The 22097-nt window shown below is 39.8% G+C and overlaps 1 protein-coding gene across 4 annotated transcripts in view; it reads right to left on the reverse strand.

Annotated features, from left to right (window-relative positions):
* Positions 1-22097, reverse strand: part of LOC143887203 (DNA primase) — a 49467-nt gene that overhangs the window by 11682 nt on the left and 15688 nt on the right. For all 4 annotated transcript variants that reach the window (XM_077391305.1, XM_077391304.1, XM_077391308.1 and 1 more), the window contains exons 8-10: positions 13560-13772; positions 8598-8714; positions 6624-6780 (exon numbers count right to left, since the gene is read on the reverse strand). In XM_077391305.1, coding sequence (XP_077247420.1) covers positions 6624-6780; positions 8598-8714; positions 13560-13772 — 487 coding nt within the window. The remainder of the gene's footprint in view (positions 1-6623; positions 6781-8597; positions 8715-13559; positions 13773-22097) is intronic.

Raw genomic sequence — 22097 nt, forward strand, 5'->3', positions numbered from 1 at the left:
AATTCCAAAACACAAAACATAGTCCCTAGGCCATTAAATGGCACAAAGGAGATTTCCAATGTGGTCAAGAATCTTCCAAGCCAAGAAGTCAAGTGGATAGATGATCATGATCTAGTGGTCAAGATTAATTTCCAACAGTCCCTCTTAAGCTAGACCACTACAATACCGAGTTTTGCCTTCATCTTGATGAATGTATCAGTCTTCAAAGCCTTTGTAAAAATATCCGCAATTTGATCTTGAGTCTTGCAAAAATGAATGTTGACAACTCCACCATTTACCAAGTCTCGAATGAAATGATACTTGATCCTTATGTGCTTGCTTTTGCCATGAAAAACTGGATTCTTTGTGTCCCACTTTGGGCCGACCATCGCATGTGGATTTTTGCTATCCGGGAGGTTTGAGGTTTGAACTCGAGACCTTTGGCTTTGATACCATGTTAACTTACCAACTTCTCCTTAACTTACCAACTTCTCCAAAAGCTTAAGCTGTTGGAGAAAGGCAATATTTATCTTTTATACTTTAACAGTATCATTTCAAAAAAATTAAATTGGTGTGTGATGTTTTATCCTTCTCGTTGCGTCTTACGAGTATTGTTGGTAGAGGTGTTGTGAAAGGAGGTCTTTACCATTTTATTACTGACCCAAACTGTCCTTCTAGTGTGACTTGATTCTACTGCAGAGCCTTCGGTGCTTAAATCTTGCTGTCCTTCTCATATTATAGGCTATAGCCAGTCATTAAACTCTTTTTTTGTGGCATGACACACTGGGGCATGTAGACTTTCAATCTCTATGTACTATGATTTCTCTTTTTAAATTCTTATGAAAATGGATAAGTTTCATTGCGATACTTGTAAGTTGTCGAAACATATTTGCACTATTTATCCTTCTCGCATGCATAGATGCAGATCTTCTTTTGATATGATTCACTCCATTGATGGTTATCATTTTTTTTGTGACCTTATCGAGGATTACTCTCATACTACCAGGATGTATCTAATGAGAACTAAGGATGAGGTGTTCTCCATTTTTTCAGATGCTCTATGCCATGATCCATACACAGTATGGGAGCCTTATCAAGGCCTTCCGATCTGATAACGGCAGCAAATACACCTCTCGTTCCTTTTCTCAGTTCTTCTAGGAGCAGAGTATTGTTCATCAGTTTTCTTACCCATACGCCCCGCAACAGAACGGGGTGGTTCAGCGCAAGAAAATACACCTTATATGTGCTACTAAGTCTCTGTTATGTGGTATGAATGTCTGAAAATATTTTTTGACCGTGGCTCTTCCTACTGCCTGTTCTCTGATTAACTGTACTCCCTCTCGTATCTTGCAAGGTCATACCATCATTTCAGACACTGCGTCCCCATGATATTTGTTTTTAGGTTGAACCTTGTATATTTGGATGTTTGTGTTTTGTTAAAGACCTTCATTCTACTAAACAGAAACTTGACAATACTGCTGTTTGTTGTTTCTTTATTGGATACTCTACCTCCTTCAAGGGCTATCGGAGTTTTGATCCTAGCTCGCGCCATTTTTATACTACCATGGATGTTACTTTTTAGGGAGGCATTCCTTATTTTTCACCTACCTATAATCTTTCAGTGGGTTAGTGCTCTACATGTGCCTTTGTCCATTATTGTCCTATTGTCTTTGCTCCATCTCCTACACCAGCACCTCCTACTCCACCCCGGGAGCTCTTATGTTCGTTGTCGACAACATGATCGTCCCTCTATCATGACGCTTTTTTCTGCACGCAAAAAGCTCCTCCCGGTATATCTCCTTCGTCTTTACTTGATATTCTTGTTGCATCTACTAACCCTCATGCTGTGTCTGACCTTGACTTGTCTATAGCACTTCACAAAGGAGCATGCAAGAGTGGTACTGCACATTCTATTGCCCACTTTGTGTCTCAGTTCCGCTGTTTTGGTTCATGATGGTTACTTTCAACAACCTATTTTACGTGTATTTTGTTTAATGCTGAACAGCTCGTTTGCCTCGTAGCTATGTAGCTCCGTAGCTAATTCGCTCATTAGCGTAGTAGCTCTTTTATGATATGAGAATTGGTTTCTCTCATCAAGCCTTCCTCACTACCGTTGATTTTGTCTATATTCCTCGAACTATTCATGCCACTGAGTCATCCTGCATGGAAGATAGCTATTGTTGAGGAGACGAAGGCACTTCAATGCAACCATACATGGGATCTCGTCTCACTTCCTCTTGAGAAGAAACCTGTGTGCTATAAGTGGATCTTTGCGGTGAAGCATCGCTCTGATGGCAGTGTTGAGAGGTATATAGGGCGCCTTGTTGCTCGAGGAATCACCTAGGTGTATGGCCTTGATTATAGTTCTACTTTTGCTCCTATGGCTAAGTTGGCATCAGTTTGGGTCATGTCGATTGCCATCGACCAGGGTTGGCCTCTTCACCAGCTTGATGTGAAGAATTCCTTCTTGCATGGAAATCTCGTAGAGGAAGTATCATAGTTTGAAAATTCCCTCACGTCATCGTGGACTCCCCCGAGTCGACTAAGTTTTCCCTTGGACGTGTTCCGCATTTTGCCACCGCGTTCCACGTTTTGACCTATAGTCAATAAAAGCTCCTTTGACTCTCCCGAGTTATGACTGTGTCAACCAAGTAGTTAGCCACATCAACTGAGTACTCGACCACATCGCGTCGAGTCGACTAGGATTATCTTCAATCGTGTTTTGACCCGCATCCGTGTTTTGAAACACTGGGAAGTATACATGACTCCTCCTGGTTCTCTGCTTCAAGGGAAGGAAAAGAAGGTGTGCCGCCTTCATAAGTCAATCTATAGTCTGAAGTAGGGGTGCAACTTGGGCAAGCTCAACCCGAACCCGACGGGTTCAATCCGGGAAAAAGTCGGGTTGGGTTGAGTTTGGATCAAGTTCGGGTTCAGGTTGGGTTTTCTCAACCCGGGTTGAGTCCGGGTCGGGTTCGGATTGAGGGCTTGGGCAACCCGACCCGAGTGATCCCAACTTTTTTAATAATTTTTTAAATTTTTTAAGCTAAAAATCTCGGGTTGGGTCGGGTTCGGGTTGGTAAAAAGGGTTCCTTGGGTCGGGTCAGGTTGGCCTCAACCCGACCCAACCCGACCCGAGTTGTACCCCTAGTCTGAAGCAGTCACCATGCTTTAGCACAGTGATGCGTGACATGGGCCTTCATCATTGTCAATATGATCACACGGTATTTACTCATGACGGCACAATTGGCAGAACGATCCACTTAGTTTATGTTGATGATATCACTCTCGCTAAATAAGATACGACCTTCACCATCCATGTGAAAGGCGCTTTCTCTGATTTTTGAAATGAAGGACTTGGGTAACATGAAGTTCTTTCTAGGTCTCAAGGTCGCTCAATCCAGCAAAGGGATATTTCTATCTTAGCAAAAGTGTCCCCTTAATCTCTTAAAGGATACCAGAATGTTGGGGTGTGAACCCTTTAGTTCTCCCATGGATCCAAAGCTCTCTCTCCATGCTAATAACAGGAGCTACTTCTTGATCCACAGGAGTACTAGCGTCTAGTAGGTCATCTTTTGTACTTGACAATTACTCAGTTGGATATGAAATTTGCAGTCAGCATGGTTAGTCAGTTCGTGCATGCTGCTCGTTCACCTCACTTCTAGAACACTCTAATAGAAGCATTTTGTGAAAGGGACTCGCTGAATGGGCTTACTCTATTTTTGTGCCTTTAGTGTGCCTAATATTTCCGGCAAGTCCAATGGCGTCTTATCTCTTCATGTTAAAAAAGAAAAAAAAAACAAGATTGTTTAGATCCAATACTCTCAGTCGGCGAGGCCTATATTCTCAGTCGGTGAAGCCTTGCAGCACCCCCTGCAGGGGCTTGATGGGATTGTTCAGTTTGGTCCCTCACCCGAGGCATTGTATCGCATCCTTTGCTGCATCGAGTCCATCCCAAGCTATGGACTTGTGTATCGCCATCATGATTAATTGGATATCTCAACTTATACGGATGTTGATTGGGACATATATGCCATTGACAGACGCTCCGCATAAGGATATTGTGTCTTCTTAGAGGGGCAATTTAGTAAATAGAAGAGTAAGAAAAATCAATGATTTATTGCTCTAGTGTTGAGGCAGACTATAGGACTGCTTTTGTGGCTTCGTTCCCTGATATGTGAGTTGGGATTTTATACTAGGAGTCTATTGCCACTTCATTGTGATAAATGAGGTGCTGTCCATATTGCTCTGATGCATCTCTTCATGAGAGAACGAAGCATAATGAAGTTGATACTCACTTTATCAAAAAAAAAAAAAAGATTAGCGATGGGTCATTAGCACTTATGTTTCCTTGTCACATCAACTGGTTAATATCTTTACTAAGATTGTAGGGCCTACTCTTCTTTAGGATACTGGTATATAGCTGGGCATGTTGAACCTATATGGCCCAGCTTAAGGGGAAGTGTATTAATGTGTTGTATTATGTCATATGCATTGGTATGTTTTGAGTTAGTCAATGTAAGTTTTGTTTTACTTTATTGTTTACCCTCAACAAGTGTAGTTTGGTCAATGTAATAAGTTAAGTTTAATATAAGGCAAAGGAATCTCATTCTCTCCTTACACTCTTTGACAATAGTTCACTCTCTTCGTCTCCAGCTCTTCTCTATTCCTTTTTCATCAACCCTAACTGATTCCATCAAGCATCATTTTTAGTAGGATTTTTTCATCATTGTTCTACACAATTTAAATAATTAAATCATAAGGTTCCAGCATTAACACCCACACATCAGTCCCTACAATCTTATTATGGGCTTCCAAGCATCCAAGATACAAACATGATTTCCAAAGGAGTGTTAACATCTTGAACACACTGGCTAATTAGATCAAAACTTATCCTGCAATCAAGTCAGCCTCAGATTTGGCATATTCATTTTTTGACCAAATATGCAATTGAGAAGGAGCAATTGACGCCCCGGACCAGGAAAGGTAATTGAGCAAGTTTTTGAAGTTTCAAACTAATCATAAAGTGTCCCCTTACATCCAAATCAATGTATAAGATCTCACTGGCTTGGCTCAAAACTAGACCGAGCTCACTCCTTTTTGACGTCTCCAAACTCTTAGCACATAAATTGGACAAAGACTCATCAAGCATGTGTTTTTTCACCGTGAAACTCATACATCTGAATTCCATCCTTAATTTCATGTCATTCATTTTTCACTTTTAAAAACTCACTGTGTTTCTTTCCCTTCTAATGACATCAAAATGGAAGAGTGAGATTGCACAAATGTACAATATATAACAAAGCACGCATACATATATATATATATATATATGTGGTTATTCTTCACTGTGATTGTGACAATTGAACACCATCAGAACTCCCAATTCCATACAGATCCCAAAAAAATTGACCTTGCCCTAATCACATTATTGTAACCATAAGGAATAGAATGATAGAAAAGAAACCCTCAGAAGTGAAGATCCTTCCCTCATTTTCTTGATCATAGTTCAAAGCTCGACACCACAACCTGATCTAAAAGACAAAGTTGCTGACTCAGTGTGTGTGTGTGGAGAGAGAGAGAGAGAGAGACAGAGACAGAGAGAGAGAGAGAGAGAGAGAGATCCTTCCCCTTCATCTTCAAAATCTTCTTTTTTGTCGGAGATGAATGTTTTCTTCTTTGTTTTGCAAATTCCATAAGCTATTTGTCACATGTGACCCTTTCTACTTCTTACATATAATGTGATTGCATGGGCTGCAAACAGTGACAAGCTTATCTTAATGGTTGATAGATAAGGTGCAACCTATTACAAGGAAAAAAGAAAGATAGTTAAAAATGGACACTTAATAATGTCCAAAAATCAGGGTCCTTTTGAAAAAAGAAAGTTTATAAGAAACAAAAAGATTAAAAGTCCTATTTACGCTTATTTTCCATTTGTCCCCTTTCTCTGAGTTTTTCAAATGTTTCTTCAAGATTTACCATTAACCCCTGTCTTGCCCTTGACAATTTCTTAGCCTAGCTTGAGTTTTAGACAGCAATCAAATGATCGATGATGGAGATGAACCTTCCTTAAAAGTTCACAAGCCAACATCCTCTCCAGCACAATTAGGTACCAACTTTCCTATGCCTATGCCAATCACTCAGGTCCTCCAAGTTGAAATGCAAAACTAAAATGTGTGATTTCATATCTCGCGCTCAAGTAGGCTTTTCTTCTGATACTTTTGCCTGGAGGAAAGTATGGGTTGTATCGACTTTCATTTAACTGCATTTTCTTCTGACTCTTTGACCTTCTTGCTCCACTGAAATGCAATGGGCACTCTTGTGTTCTCTCGTGTTGTATGCTTGAGTAAAATACCTAGGTTGTCGTGTTGGGTCTGGGAAGAGCTCTGAAAGCCTAGAGAACATATATGTGTCATGTAATTGTAAACCGTTTAGTAACAGTCATAATTTTGCTAACGTGATTAACTAGAGAGTAATGATAAACAAATAACATAATAATAATATTATACAGGTGTGAACAAAAAGTAAATTCCAAAGTGCAGTATGAACCAACCAGATTTTGAGTCTAGATGCTTCTCTATAAGAGAGTGAAAAAGTTCTCTTATTTGTAAGGTAAAACTAATCTGTAAATAAAGAATCGCCACCACCTGATACATTTCCTATAGATGCAATAGATTCCACGAATACATCCACAGCTGGAAATGGTGATCTCCCAGTGCAGTATGTCCCAGGAAAATCACTTGTGAAAGCATGCCTTACAATCTCTCGTGAGTCTATAAAATCTTCCTCATAATTACCATTGACCTGTTTGAAAAGACAAAGTCCAAATTACGAGGCAAAGTGCAAATTACAAGGGAATACACATGCTAGCTATACAAAACTAGATAGAAGACTACCACATGTCAATGGAAGGAAAAAGCTTATAGTATTACAGCAGTTCAGTCACAATCATAAAATCAAGCTCAAGAAGTTTAACATTCGACCAGCATGGTTGTTTGTTTCTAATACAACGGATAATGAAACAATAAATAAAACAGAGTTGGCTCTAATAAAATGGCATGGTTGAACAGAAATTCACAATGAAATCAAAGCAAAATTTGTGCTTTGACATGGTTTCTAGAAGAGATCCACAAGCAAAACAAATTTCAACTACTTGCCCAGAAAGGATAGACTGATTGTAGGAAATAGTCGAGGCATGACCAAGAATCTAATTTATATTGATTTATAATTTAATCTCTCCTGATAGTTTCCATTGGAGCAGCAAATCAAGCTTTGTGATCCCGTTTTGGCTATTTTGAATCAATTTCATTGTTATTTTGCTTGCGGTTTGTTCTTTGGCTGAGGATTTGATCGTTTTTATTGACAATTTCAAGAAATCAAATTGCATCAGTTTTACTCATCCTTCCGGAAGCAACCTCATCCCAACATCAATGTTTTCCTGTTATCATTGCGTAAGGAAATACAATCTTTCAAGCATCTGTTATTTCGCTACAAAGAGCATGGCTCATATAAAGAAGCAACTCCCCAATTGAATCACAAGAAACTACAGAGGAAGAGTTTGACAGTTTTGCCAAAAATGTACTTCGATATTGTTATTTTACTCAATTTTTATTTTTTTTACGTAGAGGTATTTTTCTCAGAATAATGAGAAAATCAAACCATTTACGATACAAAACGCAAATTTATAAGCAGTTTTTAGCAATACCCAATCCATTTGGCGGCCTCGTCAAGAGGACATAATTTATTATGATGAGATCTTAGCTGTGTTCATGCATGGGATCTTTTGAAGTACAAATAAAAAACAGCCAAATGGTTGGGTCTCTATCAAACTGATGTGAGGAATGAATTTCAAAGCCTCCAACAGGAGAAGTTTATAGCCATCTCCTTTAGGAAATAAGACAGCCTATAATATTATATGATAGATGATCAAGAACAATATAGTTGACAAGTGCCTAAATTTTTTGCTCTGTCCGTATCTTACTTTCAATTGATTATTTCATTTGCATCAAGTATCCCCATTTGTCTTATTATCTCTAATGACATGCTACCTACGACTTCAATGCAACCAACCCTAACAAGCACATGCTAATTGCTCCAAAGAGCATTCATTTACCCTGATGACCATAAATATTCATTGTTCAATTTTAAAGTGTCAAGTGCTAACAACACCCAACTAGTTTCCGATGTCCCCCCCTGAGCCCTTCCATGCAAGAATATTAGCTTCCCCACGAATCAGCACTGAGTGACCCACATACATATTTAGAGTTAGACAGATAACACATTTCCATCATCTCTTTTCAGCAAAAAGATATTGATACGAAATTTAAAGCTCGGGTTTCTATGTATAGCAGGGTGTTAATTTAACCCGTCCATACCTATATTAAAGGCATTGACCAATACTTTGATGTATCGGAAAACAACTGGACAAGTTTCAAGCTGTTTTAGTACAGTAATAATCATTTACATTAAAAATTTATTCAACCTTGTAAGCCAAACATTGGAAGTCATTAGGTTACTGTAAAAACAAATTTTGTTTGGCAGGTATGGAGAAACAATGCTAAATAATTTCTTAACATGGCATAAAGCTGAGATAGCAACCCATTCCCAGAGTATAAGCCTACCTCAGAATCAAAGCACAAGGTCTTTTTGCAATCTAAATCCATTTTGCAGATTAGAAGCTTCTTACAGTCAACATCCATTCTGCAGATTAAGGATTCCATAAACATGTGCTGCTCACTCTGCAACCATGGAACAGAGGAAAATAAATTTATTGTCAGAATGCATAGTTGGCATTCTAAACTTTCTAGTTCTGAAAAGGCATACCAAATAAAATAATACTAAAGCTATCAACTGCAGTAGTGTGAATGAATCAAAATTTATGTTTCACATATTGTGCACCAGTTATATGCAAAGATCACCAAAACCACAAACAAAAACAAAACAAGTAATAGTTTAACAAATTCATCAATCATAGTGGCCATAAAAGGTATGGATGATGGGGATGGTGTGATGAAGAAGGTGGTGAGGATGAAGGTGATGAGGGCATCCCATACATGGATCAAGACGATGTGGACGATCAGATTAAGGATGAAATCCTAGATTCAAAAAAGTAGAAGCCTTTGCCATAAATTGCACATTTTCATTTTTGTTCTCACACATGTGATGGGGAGTTGTTAAGTTGTATTTTGTCAGCTACTTCCAGACTTGTGACCAGTGAACCCACTAATTGACTCTTTAAGATAGTAATACCTTTTTGGATGAAATGTCTACTTTATTTAGTTGAATGGTGATTTGAGCTTGGAAAAGGACATTTTTCTAGAATTTACATTTATTTTATTTTTTTGTTATTTTAAGGATTGTAATGTTTTATTTTTGAATTTTTTATTTATAAAGTCAGAAAATTTGTGAGGCTTTTGAAACTTTGAGATTAAAAGATCAGATTCTATCTAGTTCCTATTTCATGCATATGTGATTTGTAGAAAATTTTACTTTTCAGGGATTGTTATTGATTAAGTATTATTTCCTTCATTACACTGTAACCATTCAGCGGAATCTAGATTTGTCACTTTCACTCGAATGCAATTTCTCTCAAGGATGACCTTTGGACGTGGGGTTTACTCTGAATGAGTATTGATAGGGAAAAAATCGGTATTCTCTCCAGATCTCGCCGCGTGTCACCCAACCACAAAAAAGCTTACTGCTTCTTTTTAATCATCACCCTGCCTCCGCATGCATAACCATCGTGCTGTACACGCTACCCCACTGATGGATTGGACGGAATGTACTACCACTGACGCGCAATCCGGTTTCATAAAAACCTGCATCCGAATGATTACAAAGGGGCCCACTCCACCCTTAAGCAATTAACGCCACGTGGAACTCACAAAGGGATATGTTACATGCATCCAGTATAAAAGGGAGCAATTACGTGAAGAAGGGGATCGATCAATCTCTCTCTTTACTCACTGGATAAAAACCAGAGAACCATCCCCATATCCAAGGCATCTCTCCTTCAATAGCTTGGTCCTAACTCAGAGAAAGAAGGAAAAAGGCCTTCAGGATGCTATACCCTTCTTTCTCTATATATCTCCATGGATACTAACCACTCACCACCCAACAGAAAACAAACTCAAGTCTTGGTAACCTCGTTCCCTTTCTTATTATCTTGTTGGTTTACGACCTGGAGATGCAGAAATCTGACTTGAGTGTAGAAGTGGTCGTCCGGGACCAAGCCCGGGAGCCTAACATCATTTTCTGTGATTGTAGATAACCAGCGGCGAGTCTCTACCAGCCGTTCGATCACAGATATGGATTTGTGCATCATCAAGTATCTGTTGGAAAAGTGAGTAGAAAACAATATTTACGCCTTTTCATGGGTCCCACACATGAATGATGAGAAGCGTGATGGTATGATGAAGATTGTAATGATGAACAGGATGACGATGATGATGGAATCCTATACATGGATGAAGAGGATGCAGGCAATGAGATTGAGAATGAAAACCTAGATTCTAAGGAGTCTAAGGCTTTACTATACATTACACACTTCCATCTATGTTTTCATATTTGTGATGTAGACTTGTTCAGCTGCATTTTGTCAGCGACTTGTAGACTCATGGCCACTAAACCATTAATTGGCTGTCTAAGATTGTAATATCTTTTTAGATGAAGGGCCTGGCCTGTAGCTCAATGGTTGAGGCCTTGTATCTCAACCTAGACCTCGCAGGTTCAATCCCAGCTTACCTACCAAAAAGATCGCTTTAGATGAAGGTTATACTATATTTAGTTGATGATTTACACTTGGAAATGAAGCACATTCAAAAAGCAAAATGTTTTTTTAGCACCCATTTCGTGCATATGTGATTTGCAAGAGTGTCAATAGGCCAGAGTCAATCATGAGTTGAGAAAAAAAATAGCTCGAATCTAAATCCTATCCAATTACAAGGTAAATTTTAGATCCAATTAGCCTATGGATCTGGCCAGTTGGCACTCCTGGTGATTTTTAGACGATTTGAAGCTTTTGGAGGATAGTTGTTGAAGATATACTACTTTCTACATTACTCCCTAAACGTTCGACAAAATCAATATTGGTCACTATTGATTCCAAGTGATTTCTCTCGTCAAGAGTGAGCTTTCGGAGGTAAAGTTTGTACTGAATGAGCATCTATTGGAAAGGTGAGTAGAAAACCACGTTTACACCTTTTTCGTGGATCCCAGATATGGATGATGAACAGGGTGATGGTATGATGAAGAAGGTGATGAATGAGGAGATGAATACAATGACGGCATCCCATACATAGACGAATCGGATGTAGACAATGAGATTGAGGATGAAAACTTCGATTTTGAGGAGTTTAAATCTTTACTGTGTGCATTGCATATTTTCAATTGTGTTCTCATATTTGAGATGTGGACTTGTTAAATTGCATCTTGTTAGCTATTTGCGAATTTATGGCAATTGGGCCGTTGATTCTCCCAAAGATATTAATATCTTTTTAGATGAATTTTTTAATGAGTTTTTGGATGAAGTTTATATTTGCTTTATTTAGTTGAATGATGATTATGCATGGAAATGAGGCACATTTTTTTCTAGAATTTATAATTATTTTCTGGTATCTTCCTTAATTTTCTATTTTTATTTTAAATCTTTATTTAAAAAGTCAGAAAATTTGTGAGGCTTCCTCAACTTGAGCATGAGAAGGCACACAATTGAAGAGAAACATGACTAGTAAGAACTTCCTCACAAACCAAATGATAATCCACATCTATGTGTTATGTACAGCATGCAAATCAAGAGCAGCCGACTTTAGAAAACATAAGGAAAAATAAGAAAGAAAGAGAAACCAATGTTGATGAGAATAGGTTGGTTAATTTATATCAGCTCTCCATTTTAATTCCTTAAGTGTATAAAAATAATATATATATATATATATATATATATATATATATATATATATATAGAGAGAGAGAGAGAGAGGATATATGGTTTGTGCGCTAGAGCTCACAAACCATATATCCCATAGTTGTTTGACTTATCTAGTCCAGTCATTTTATAGGTTATCGTTATGGTTATGGGTTATGGTTAGGGTTATGATTTGTGGAGGTTTAAAACGGATGGCTATATATATATATAAGGAAAAGGATTGTACGCTCGAGTGCCCAATCACATGGGTCCCACATTTTTTGTGGTGATCCAAAGCATTCATTTGCAAGGCCCTATCATAGATAGGGTGCGTACCAAAAATCAGCTCCATTGAATCATCCTAACCCCTCCAAAAGTGGAGGGCAAAAATGGGCAGATTTGTGGACAAACAGTGTCTGTCCATTTTGACCTCCACAAATGGATGGGTTAGGATGATCCTATGGAGCTGTTTTTTGGTACACACCCCATCTATGTAAGGGCCTTTCAAATGAATGCTTTGGATCATCCTAACAAAGTGGGCCCACATGTGATTGGGCTCTCGAGCGTACCATAAGCTTGGTACACTCGAGCGTACAATCCTCTCTCTCTCTCTCTCTCTCTCTCTCTCTCTCTCTCTCTCTATATATATATATATATATATATATATATATATATATATATATATATATATGTGAGGAAAATGATTGTGAGCTTGAAGCTCATATAGCTTATATGAGCTTGAGGGCCCAAACACATGTGGGCCCACATTGTTAGGATGATCCAAAGCATTCATTTGAAAGGCCCTTACATAGATAGGGTGTGTACAAAAAATCAGCTCCATAGGATCATCCTAACCCATCCAAAAGTGGAGGGCAAAATGGACAGACACCGTTTGCCACAAATCTGCCAATTTTTGCCCTCCGCTTTTGGAGGGGTTAGGATGATCCAACGGAGGTGATTTTTGGTACACACCCTATCTATGATGGGGCCTTGCAAATGAATGGTTTGGATCACCACAAAAAATGTGGGACCCATGTGTTTGGGCCCTCAAGCTCATATAAGCTATATGAGCTTCAAGCTCACAATCATTTTCCTCTATATATATATATATATATATATATATATATCTTAGATCCATAAATGAATGTCAAACACCATAAGCATATAAATGTAAATGTTATATACTCCCCTCAAGCTCAAGCTCATATATCAATCGTGCCTAGCTTGCAAAGAATTTCTTAAAGCCCGCTCTGACGGACAACCTTGGTGAGAATGTCAGCGAGTTGATTTTTCAGATTTGACAAGGGCAATATCATCTTCAAAACTACCTTATCTCGTTCAAAATGGAAGTACATTTTGAAATGCTGGTTCTCTCATGAAACACAAGGTCGGAGGCAATATGACTGGCTGCTTGATTTTCAGAATGAAGTCTCATAGGGGTATCAGTTTCTACTCCTAGCTTTCACCCCTATTTCTTTAAGAAGAGTTATAACCAAATATGCTCGCGTGTACTATGAGTTCTAGCCCTGTATTATGCTTCTGCCCTTGATTTCGTCATAAAAACCTAATTCTTCTTCCAAGTGACGAGTACATTCTATAAATAAATATACAAAAAGCTAAGTGGAGGACAAAAATTACTGACGTACAATAGGTGAGTGTGACATTAAATGAAAAAGCATACCATATTCTTACATTTGAAACGTCCAGTAGGTATAAGCACAGAGCTCTTTCCCGCCTTTGAAGAGAGAGCTAAACGAAAACAGCGATTTCGAGAATAAACAGCAGTGTCCAGAAAAAGCTGGCATGGGAATTCAGTCGAGCTTGAATCTTTCAAAACATACAATTTGTCAAGTCTTGGATCATTTCCCCGCCCGCTACTAATGCGTGAACATACCTGATGAAATGACATTAAACAATGCCATAGCCATTTTTCATTCATTTTGTTGAAATTTCCAATTATTCAAAAGAAAGGAAGAACTAGACAAAGTTTTCTAAGGAATCCTCATCCTAGATAATTGCTTGGCATGGTAAATATACAAAATTTCATATATTTGAGCATTTCCCGGAAAAGGGAATAATTTCTCCCAGAAAAGTGGAGCAACCATGTATATCAATCAAACACAATTGATAAAAAAATAGATTTATAAGATCAAAAACAGCATCAGAACACTCAGCTTATTAGTTGACCTGAAAAATGATGAACGCATGCTTCCTCGAGTGGATAATGACTGGTTTGTATGGAAATATGCACATAGGGTTACACTTCTACCACTTTCTTGAGTATCACTAGAGGTGACACTTTAAATCTAGCAGGTGAAATATACCTTCAAATGAGATGAAAATGAAAGACCAGGGTTTCTAAAGTGTTGGAAACTAAAGTACATGAAAAAGAAGCTTACTCAATGCAGGTTCTGTTTACATCTATTGACGATACTAGTACCTCAAACCACGAGATAAGACATGATACATGCATAAGTAAGAAACGATAATACTTAACCAAATTTAAATTAGAAATGGAATTAATAATAAATTTGAAAATACCATCTATAAGACTCACATGCTCAAATTTGTAATAGTAATTATGCGACACTAACAAGCAAAAAAGCATGATGGTTAATTCGAAGAGGGTGTCAGATGTTTGAAATATGATAGATATTTTGAACAACAAAAGTATCTATAAAGCATCTGGTACATGTATCAGTATCACACTTGTGTCTAGCAAGATAGGTAGGGCACGACAAGTATCCAGGTACCATAGCTCACCTCACACCCATCAGTTTCTATGGACAAAACCAAATTAGCAACCTCACATACAGAAATATATCTTCACAATTCGAATTTCCACTAAAACCAAACTTATACTCCACTTGCTATCTTGCATATCAAAGCATCCACCTTGTTTAACTTCATAGGACAGAATTAACCTACGGGCTACGGAAACTTTCAAACTCCAAGTAAAAAGAAGCCTTACTGCACCACAAGTCCTCCCAGAACCTATTCCTTCTAAAACCACTCTCACAGTTAAATCCAAGGTTTTAAATTCCAGTTTCGGTTTAAATTCCGATAGCCAAGGAAATTGAAACAATTCAGTTTTGGTTGGAAATTTCACTGGAAATCTTGTAAAATCACAGAGATACATGGAAACATGTGCAAATGATAGAATTTTACAATGAAACTTCAAGAAATGCTAGAAAAAACACAAATACAAAGAAACTATCACGTAAGCAAGACAGAAATCCATAAGGCTCTGTTCACTTGTTTTCCCGCTGCAGCAAAGGAAAAGAAAGAAAAGGAATCTGACGTGGCAAAATGGAAAGGAAAGGAAAAGAAACTGTAATTTTCCCGCGCTTTCTCGTTGTTCACTTGCCCAGAAAGCGGGAGAAAATATGCAGGATACTTTGTACTGGTAAGGTTTAAACGACTATGGTTTAAACCAGCATCAATGTAAAAGAGAAGCTGGAACATACAGATCCAAGCCCTATTTCCCCCTAAAAAAACGAGTATGGTTTAAACCACCATCGATTTAAAGCAGCATCAATGTAAAAACCAGCATCAATGTAAAAATGAGTATGGTTTAAACCAGCCACAATGTAAAAACGAGTATGGATTAAACCAGCAACAATTTAAACCAGCATCAATGTAAAAACGAGTCCGGTTTAAACTAGAATCAATGTAAAAATGAGTATGGTTTAAACCACCATCGATTTAAACCCGTTAAAACCAAAATCCTAATGAAAAAAAATACTCAAAACCACCATCGATTTAAAAGCTTACAGATCGGAGCCCTAACAACCCTAAAAGCTTATAAAACCTCAAAAAAAATTTGCACAAACCTCACATAAATGAAAAAAACAAGAAGGCATTCCACATTTGAAGAAGAAAGAGGAAAAAAAGAAGTAAATGAGAGAGAGGGAGAGGAGATCTAACCTTTTTTTGCCTCGCCGGAGGAGAGAGCTCGCCGGAGATGGTGACGGAGCCGGTGGGTTTCGCAGGAGGGTTTGTAGCGAGAACGAATGTTTCGAGGAGGGGAGCCCGACGGATTTTCCCGAGAGTTTATCCCTCCCTTTTTCCCATCTATTTCGTGGGAAAATTGCAAAGGAGTTGGCGAGAAAATTTGACTTTCCACGTCATTTTTTTACGTTAATTACATTTTCCACGTCCTCCTACCAACTTTCTTGAGAAAGCAGGCGAACGTACGAAAAAGTGGTTTCCCAAGAAAATTTGGGTTATTTTCCCATCCTTTCTTTTCTTGAGACGACCAGTGAACAGAGCCTAATGGTTTGATAACATTAAACATCTAGTGACATGCGTTATCACGCATGTCGGATAATTCAGTACATAGCACCATACCCCATTTCACATGTATGTATACATAGTACATACACCACATTTCACATGCAATTCATATAAATATTGTTAGTGAATGTGTATGCCTATGGGCATATCCGTCTTTTGTACAGTTCTCATTATATATAAATACATAAGTGAGGGGGAGACTCCCTAACTCACAATTTCTTTCCCTCATTCTCTTCCTCAACATGGTATCAGAGCCCTAGGGTTTTCATTCCCTAGGGACCCCCATAGCAGCCCCTCACCCTCCCTCTTCTTTTCTCCCTTCTCCTCTAACCCTAACCCTAACCCTAACCCTAACATCCCCCCCAACCCTCTTCCTTTCCCTTCCCTTCTCCTCCTCCTCCCACTACCCCTCTTCCCTTTCCCCTAACTCTTCCAATCCCTGCTACAGTAACCTACCCCACCGCCTCGCCTCGCCTCCTCGCTACAGTAACGTGCTACAATAACAGCTACAGTAACCCGCTACAGCACCCAAAAAAAAAAAAACCATTTCTATACCCTAGAAATCTGCTCCCGCAACCTCATTTCCTCTTTGTCTTTCTTCTCCTAATGGCTTAAATCTCTTTTACCTACTTTCGTCTTCTTTTCGCGGCTCCGATCTTATATCCCTAGATCTGTGTGTCTCCATCATGTCAGCAAGGGTTTCTTTCATGCCCTATTTATCATTTGTCTCTCTTCGGAGCCACAATCTCCATTATTGATATCTCTGCTCTCCGCCTCGGCATCGTTTCTTCTCGTCAGTTGATTCTTTCTTTGATTATTTACTCATAAATAGCCCCATTATTAAGGATCCCTCTCTCGGGCGGCCCCCTGTGGCTTCTGTTCCTACGGCTCGCCCATCCTCCTCCTCTTATAACCCTCCGTCTTCTTCGATGGATGGTTCTTTTCCTCCCATGACCACAATCAGGCTTGATGGCTCCAATTACCTGAATTGGAAAATAGTTGTGGAGACCTATCTCATTGCTAGGGGGAAGATTTCTATTCTTCGTCGTGACCTCGAATCTGTTCCACATATTCTCAGTGGATGAACTTTCGCCGCGGAGACACTCCTCTCTCGGCCTACTACAATCAGTTTGTTTCCCACTACCAGCAGTTAGATGTTCTTATGCCTCTTACCACTTATTTGACTACGGCCGCGCAGCAGTGTGATCAGATATGTGTCGTTTAGTTTCTCGAGACTTTGGGTCCTGAGTACATGCATCTCCGTCAGCAGATATTTGGATCTGGCACGATGGCCTGTCTTCAGGAAGTTTACATGGAGCAACCTCCTGGGTAGGGGAGATGTCATCCTCTGGAAAGCCTTCTACGGTCTTAAGCAATCTCCTAGAGCATGGTTTGGAAGGTTCAGTGATGCCATTATGCGCTTTGGTATGAAGCAGTGTGCAGTTGATCATTCTGTCTTCAGCTGTCGGTCTACAGTTGGGTGTGTACTCTTGATAGTCTATGTCGATGACATCATCATCACTGGCAGTGATACAGCTGGGATCTAGAAATTGAAGACATTCTTGCAAAATGAGTTCTCTACCAAGGATTTCGATTGTCTTAGATACTTCTTGGGTATCGAAGTTGCATATTCGACAAAGGGGATTTCTCTCTCACAGAGGAAATATATCTTAGACATGCTTGAGGAGACAGGTTGTCTTGGAGTGAAACCTGCCTCAGTTCCCATGGACGCAAATGTGAAGTTACTACCTGAAGAGGAAGACTTGGTAGATGACCTAGGCAGATACAGGAGGTCGGTTGGTAAACTTATCTACCTTACAGTCACACGCCCAGATATCTCCTTTGTTGTTGGTGTTGTCAACCAACATAGAAGTTCATCTCGTACTTCACACTGGGCAGTAGTTCTACAGATTCTTCGGTATTTAAAAAGTGCTCCAGGTAGAGGGTTGCTATTCAAGAAACACGGACATCAGAAGATAGAAGGGTACACAGATGCAGTCATGCAGATTGGGCAGGATCTCCAGCTGATAGGAGATCTACCACAGGATACTGCACATTTGTGGGAGGTAACCTTGTGTCATGGCGGAGTAAGAAACTGGTTGTTATCTCCAAATCTAGTGCAGAGGCGGAGTATAGAGCTATGGCACACACAAGTGGAGAGCTCATTTGGTTACGTTCTCTCTTGTCAGAGATTGGTTTCTCCCCATCATCTCCTTCTCAGTTATATTGCGACAACAAGGCAGCGATTCACATTGCCACAAATCCAGTCTTTCATGAGAGAACTAAACATATCGAGGTTGATTGCCACTTCATTCGGCACCGGATTCAAAAAGGAGAAATATGCACAGTGTTCACTAGATCGGTGGACCAATTAGCGGATATGTTTACCAAGCCATTGAACAAAGCTAAATTGAGTGATAATTGTAGCAAGCTAGGAATGTTTGACATATACATTCCAACTTGAGGGGGAGTGTTAGTATATGTCTATGCCTATGGGCATATCCGTCTTTTGTACATTTCTCATTATATATAAATACATAAGTGAGGGGGAGAGACTCCCTAACTCACAATTTCTTTCCCTCATTCTCTTCCTCAACAAATATATATATATATATATATATATATATATATTGTTAACAGAGAGATTTGAGAATGAAATATTGTGTGTTAGCCTCCTTGCCCTAACACACACATATATATTTATTATGAAAAGAATATTGAAAGACTATAATGCCCTTAGGCTACATAAGCTTATTCTAACACTCCCCCTCAAGCTGGAGTATGAATGTCATACATGCCCAGCTTGTTACATAAATCACTCAATCGAACTCCATTCAACGGCTTGGTAAACATGTCTGCAATCTGATCATTCGTTCGAGTGAACTCCGTTTGAATTTGGCCTGTCTGAATCCTGTGACGAATAAAGTGACAATCCACTTCTATATGCTTAGTTCGTTCGTGAAATACCGGATTCATAGCTATGTGAATGGCTAACTTGTTGTCACAGTAGAGGGGTGCAGGTGAGGAGTATGAGAATCAAATCTCTGACATAAACGACCCTAGCCAAATTAATTCACAGTTTGTGTAAGCCATGGCCCTGTATTCTGCTTCTGCACTGGATCGTGACACAACGTCCTGCTTCTTACTCTTCCAAGATACTAGATTTCCACCTATGAAGGTACAATAGCCATTAGTAGATCGCCGGTCAGCAGGAGATCCGGCCCAGTCTGCATCAGAGTATCCCTCAATCCTCAAATGGTCATGCTTCCTGAAGAGAAGACCTTTCCCAAGAGCTTTCTTCAGATACTTCACTATCTGAATCACAGCTGACCAATGTGATGTCCGAGGCGCACTCATATACTGGCTAACCACACCAACAGCATATGCAATGTCCGGACGAGTGACTATGAGATAGATCAATCGTCCTACTAACCGTCTGTATCGACCAGGATCTTCTAGTGGCTCCCCCTGATCAGGTGAAAGCTTGACATTCGGATTCATAGGAGTCTGTGCAGGTTTTGCCCCCAGAAGACATGTTTCTTCCAAAATATCAAGAGCATACTTCCTTTGGGACAAAGATAGCCCCCTTTGTGAATGTGCCACTTCAATGCCTAAGAAGTATCTCAGAACACCAAGGTCTTTTGTGCTGAATCATTCTGAAGGAAATCTTTAAGGCGTTGTATTCCTGCTTTGTCATTCCCTGTAATAACAATATCATCAACATATACAACCAGGAGAATCAAACCATCCTTGCTTCGAGAGCTGAACACAGAATGGTCTACAGCACATTGTTTCATACCAAATCGTAGGATGGCCTCACTGAATCTCCCAAACCAAGCACGGGGAGACTGTTTAAGACCATAAATCGCCTTTCTAAGGTTACAGACAGTATGCTGCAATTCCCCCTGAGCAACAAACCCTGGTGGTTGCTCCATATAGACCTCCTCCTGCAAATCACCATGGAGGAACGCATTCTTGATATCCAACTGATATAGTGGCCAAGACTGATTCACGGCCAAAGAAATCAATACACGGATGGATGGAATCTTTGCCACTGGAGAGAATGTCTCAACATAATCAATCCCATAAGTCTGAATAAAGCCCTTGGCAACAAGACGGGTTTTAACCTCTCAACAGAGCCATCAGGTAGGTATTTGACGGTGAACACCCACTTACATCCGACTACCTGAGCACCAGGAGGAAGGGAAGCCAACTGCCATGTCTGGTTTTTGGCCAAAGCATCCATCTCAGCCTTCATAGTTGCTCGCCATCCCGAATCAAGCATAGCCTCTTGAGCAGAGTGGGGAATAGAAACCAATGACAAAGATGATATAAATGTTGTATACGAAGGAGATAACCGAGCATAACTTAGCGCATCAGAAATAGGGTGATGAGTGCTACGAGAAAGAGTACGGCTCGCAATGGGGGCATCAAGAGATTCATCAACCTGAGTAGCATCATCAGAGGATGAGGGTAAAGGACCGCTTGCTGAGAAGAGATGGCAGGGCATGAAGGCTCAACTGAAGTAGTAAAACACTTGCGAGTATATACCTGGAAGGGACGCTGAACCGGATCCGGTGGCAAACTGGGAACCGGAACCGGCAATGGCAACGGAGGAGGAGATACCGGTAAAGAAGAGGAAGCAGGAAAGTAGGGAGTATCCTCAAAAAATGAGACATCAGCACTGATAAATTTGCGGCGAAGCTGAGCACTGTAGCATCGATAACCCTTCTGGGTTCGTAATAACCAAGGAAAACACACTTGATTGCCCTTGGGGCCAATTTATCAAGTCCTGGGGTGAGATCCTGAACAAAGCAAACACATCCAAACACCTTGGGAGGTAACGGAAACGGATCCCCAGAAGGGTGTAACACTGAAAAAGGGGACCGATTGCTAAGAACTGAAGATGGTAGACGATTAGCCAGAAAGCAAGCTGTAAGCATAGCGTCAGCCCAAAAAGATTTGGGAACATGCATCTGATACAGAATGGAGCGAGCTATATCTACAAGATACCGTATTTTCCGCTCGGGAACACCATTCTGTTGTGAAGTGTGGGCACAAGACGACTGATGAATAATTCCACAACTAGAAAGAAACTCCTGAAAACCGTGCCGATCAGAAAAATACTCACGGGCATTATCAGTACGTAAACATTTAAGGGAACACGAGTATTGATTTGTAATTTCAGCATAAAATAAACAAAATGTAGAAAACACCTCAGAACGATCATTTATTATATCATCCTGGAAAAATCATCAACAAAAATAACAAAGTACTTCCCAATAAACATAGAAGGAGTACGACATGGACCCCAAACAGCAGAATGCACTAACTCAAAAGGACTACTAACACGACTAACAGAACGAGATGGGTAGGAAACACGATAGTGTTTTCCATACTGACAGGACTCACAATGAAAAGGACTAATAACACCAGAAACAACTGAAGAATGATGCAGACGCTCAGGAGAAGGATGACCTAGCCGGCAGTGCCACATAAAGGAATCTGCTGAGGTACTAAACGCCGTGAGAGTGATAGCATCATCCAGGTAGTATAGGCCATCTATCTCATGCCCCGAGCCAATCGTCTTCCCAGTCGCAAGGTCCTGAAAAACACAATAAGACGGAAAGAATGTTACTGAACAATTAAGGCGATTAGTAATCTGACTAACAGAAAGAAGATTGCAGGGAAAAGTAGGAACACAGAGTACAGATGATAAGGATAAGTGGGATGTGGCTGTAACAGTCCCAGTGCCTGAAATAGGACATCGAGTCCCATTGGCCAAGGTGACCATCTTAGTAGGAGCACAAGAAGTAAAGAAACTAAGAAGTGTACTGTTTCCGGCCATATGATGAGAGGCACCAGAATCAATAAGCCAGGAAGCGGAGTGGCTAAGGGAGCAAGATGGGTTGCTACCTTCTGT

This window comes from Tasmannia lanceolata, unplaced genomic scaffold (genome assembly GCF_043159265.1).
Source record: "Tasmannia lanceolata isolate RefF3 unplaced genomic scaffold, GAP_Taslan_0.1 ptg000012l, whole genome shotgun sequence".
Lineage (NCBI taxonomy): Eukaryota > Viridiplantae > Streptophyta > Magnoliopsida > Canellales > Winteraceae > Tasmannia > Tasmannia lanceolata.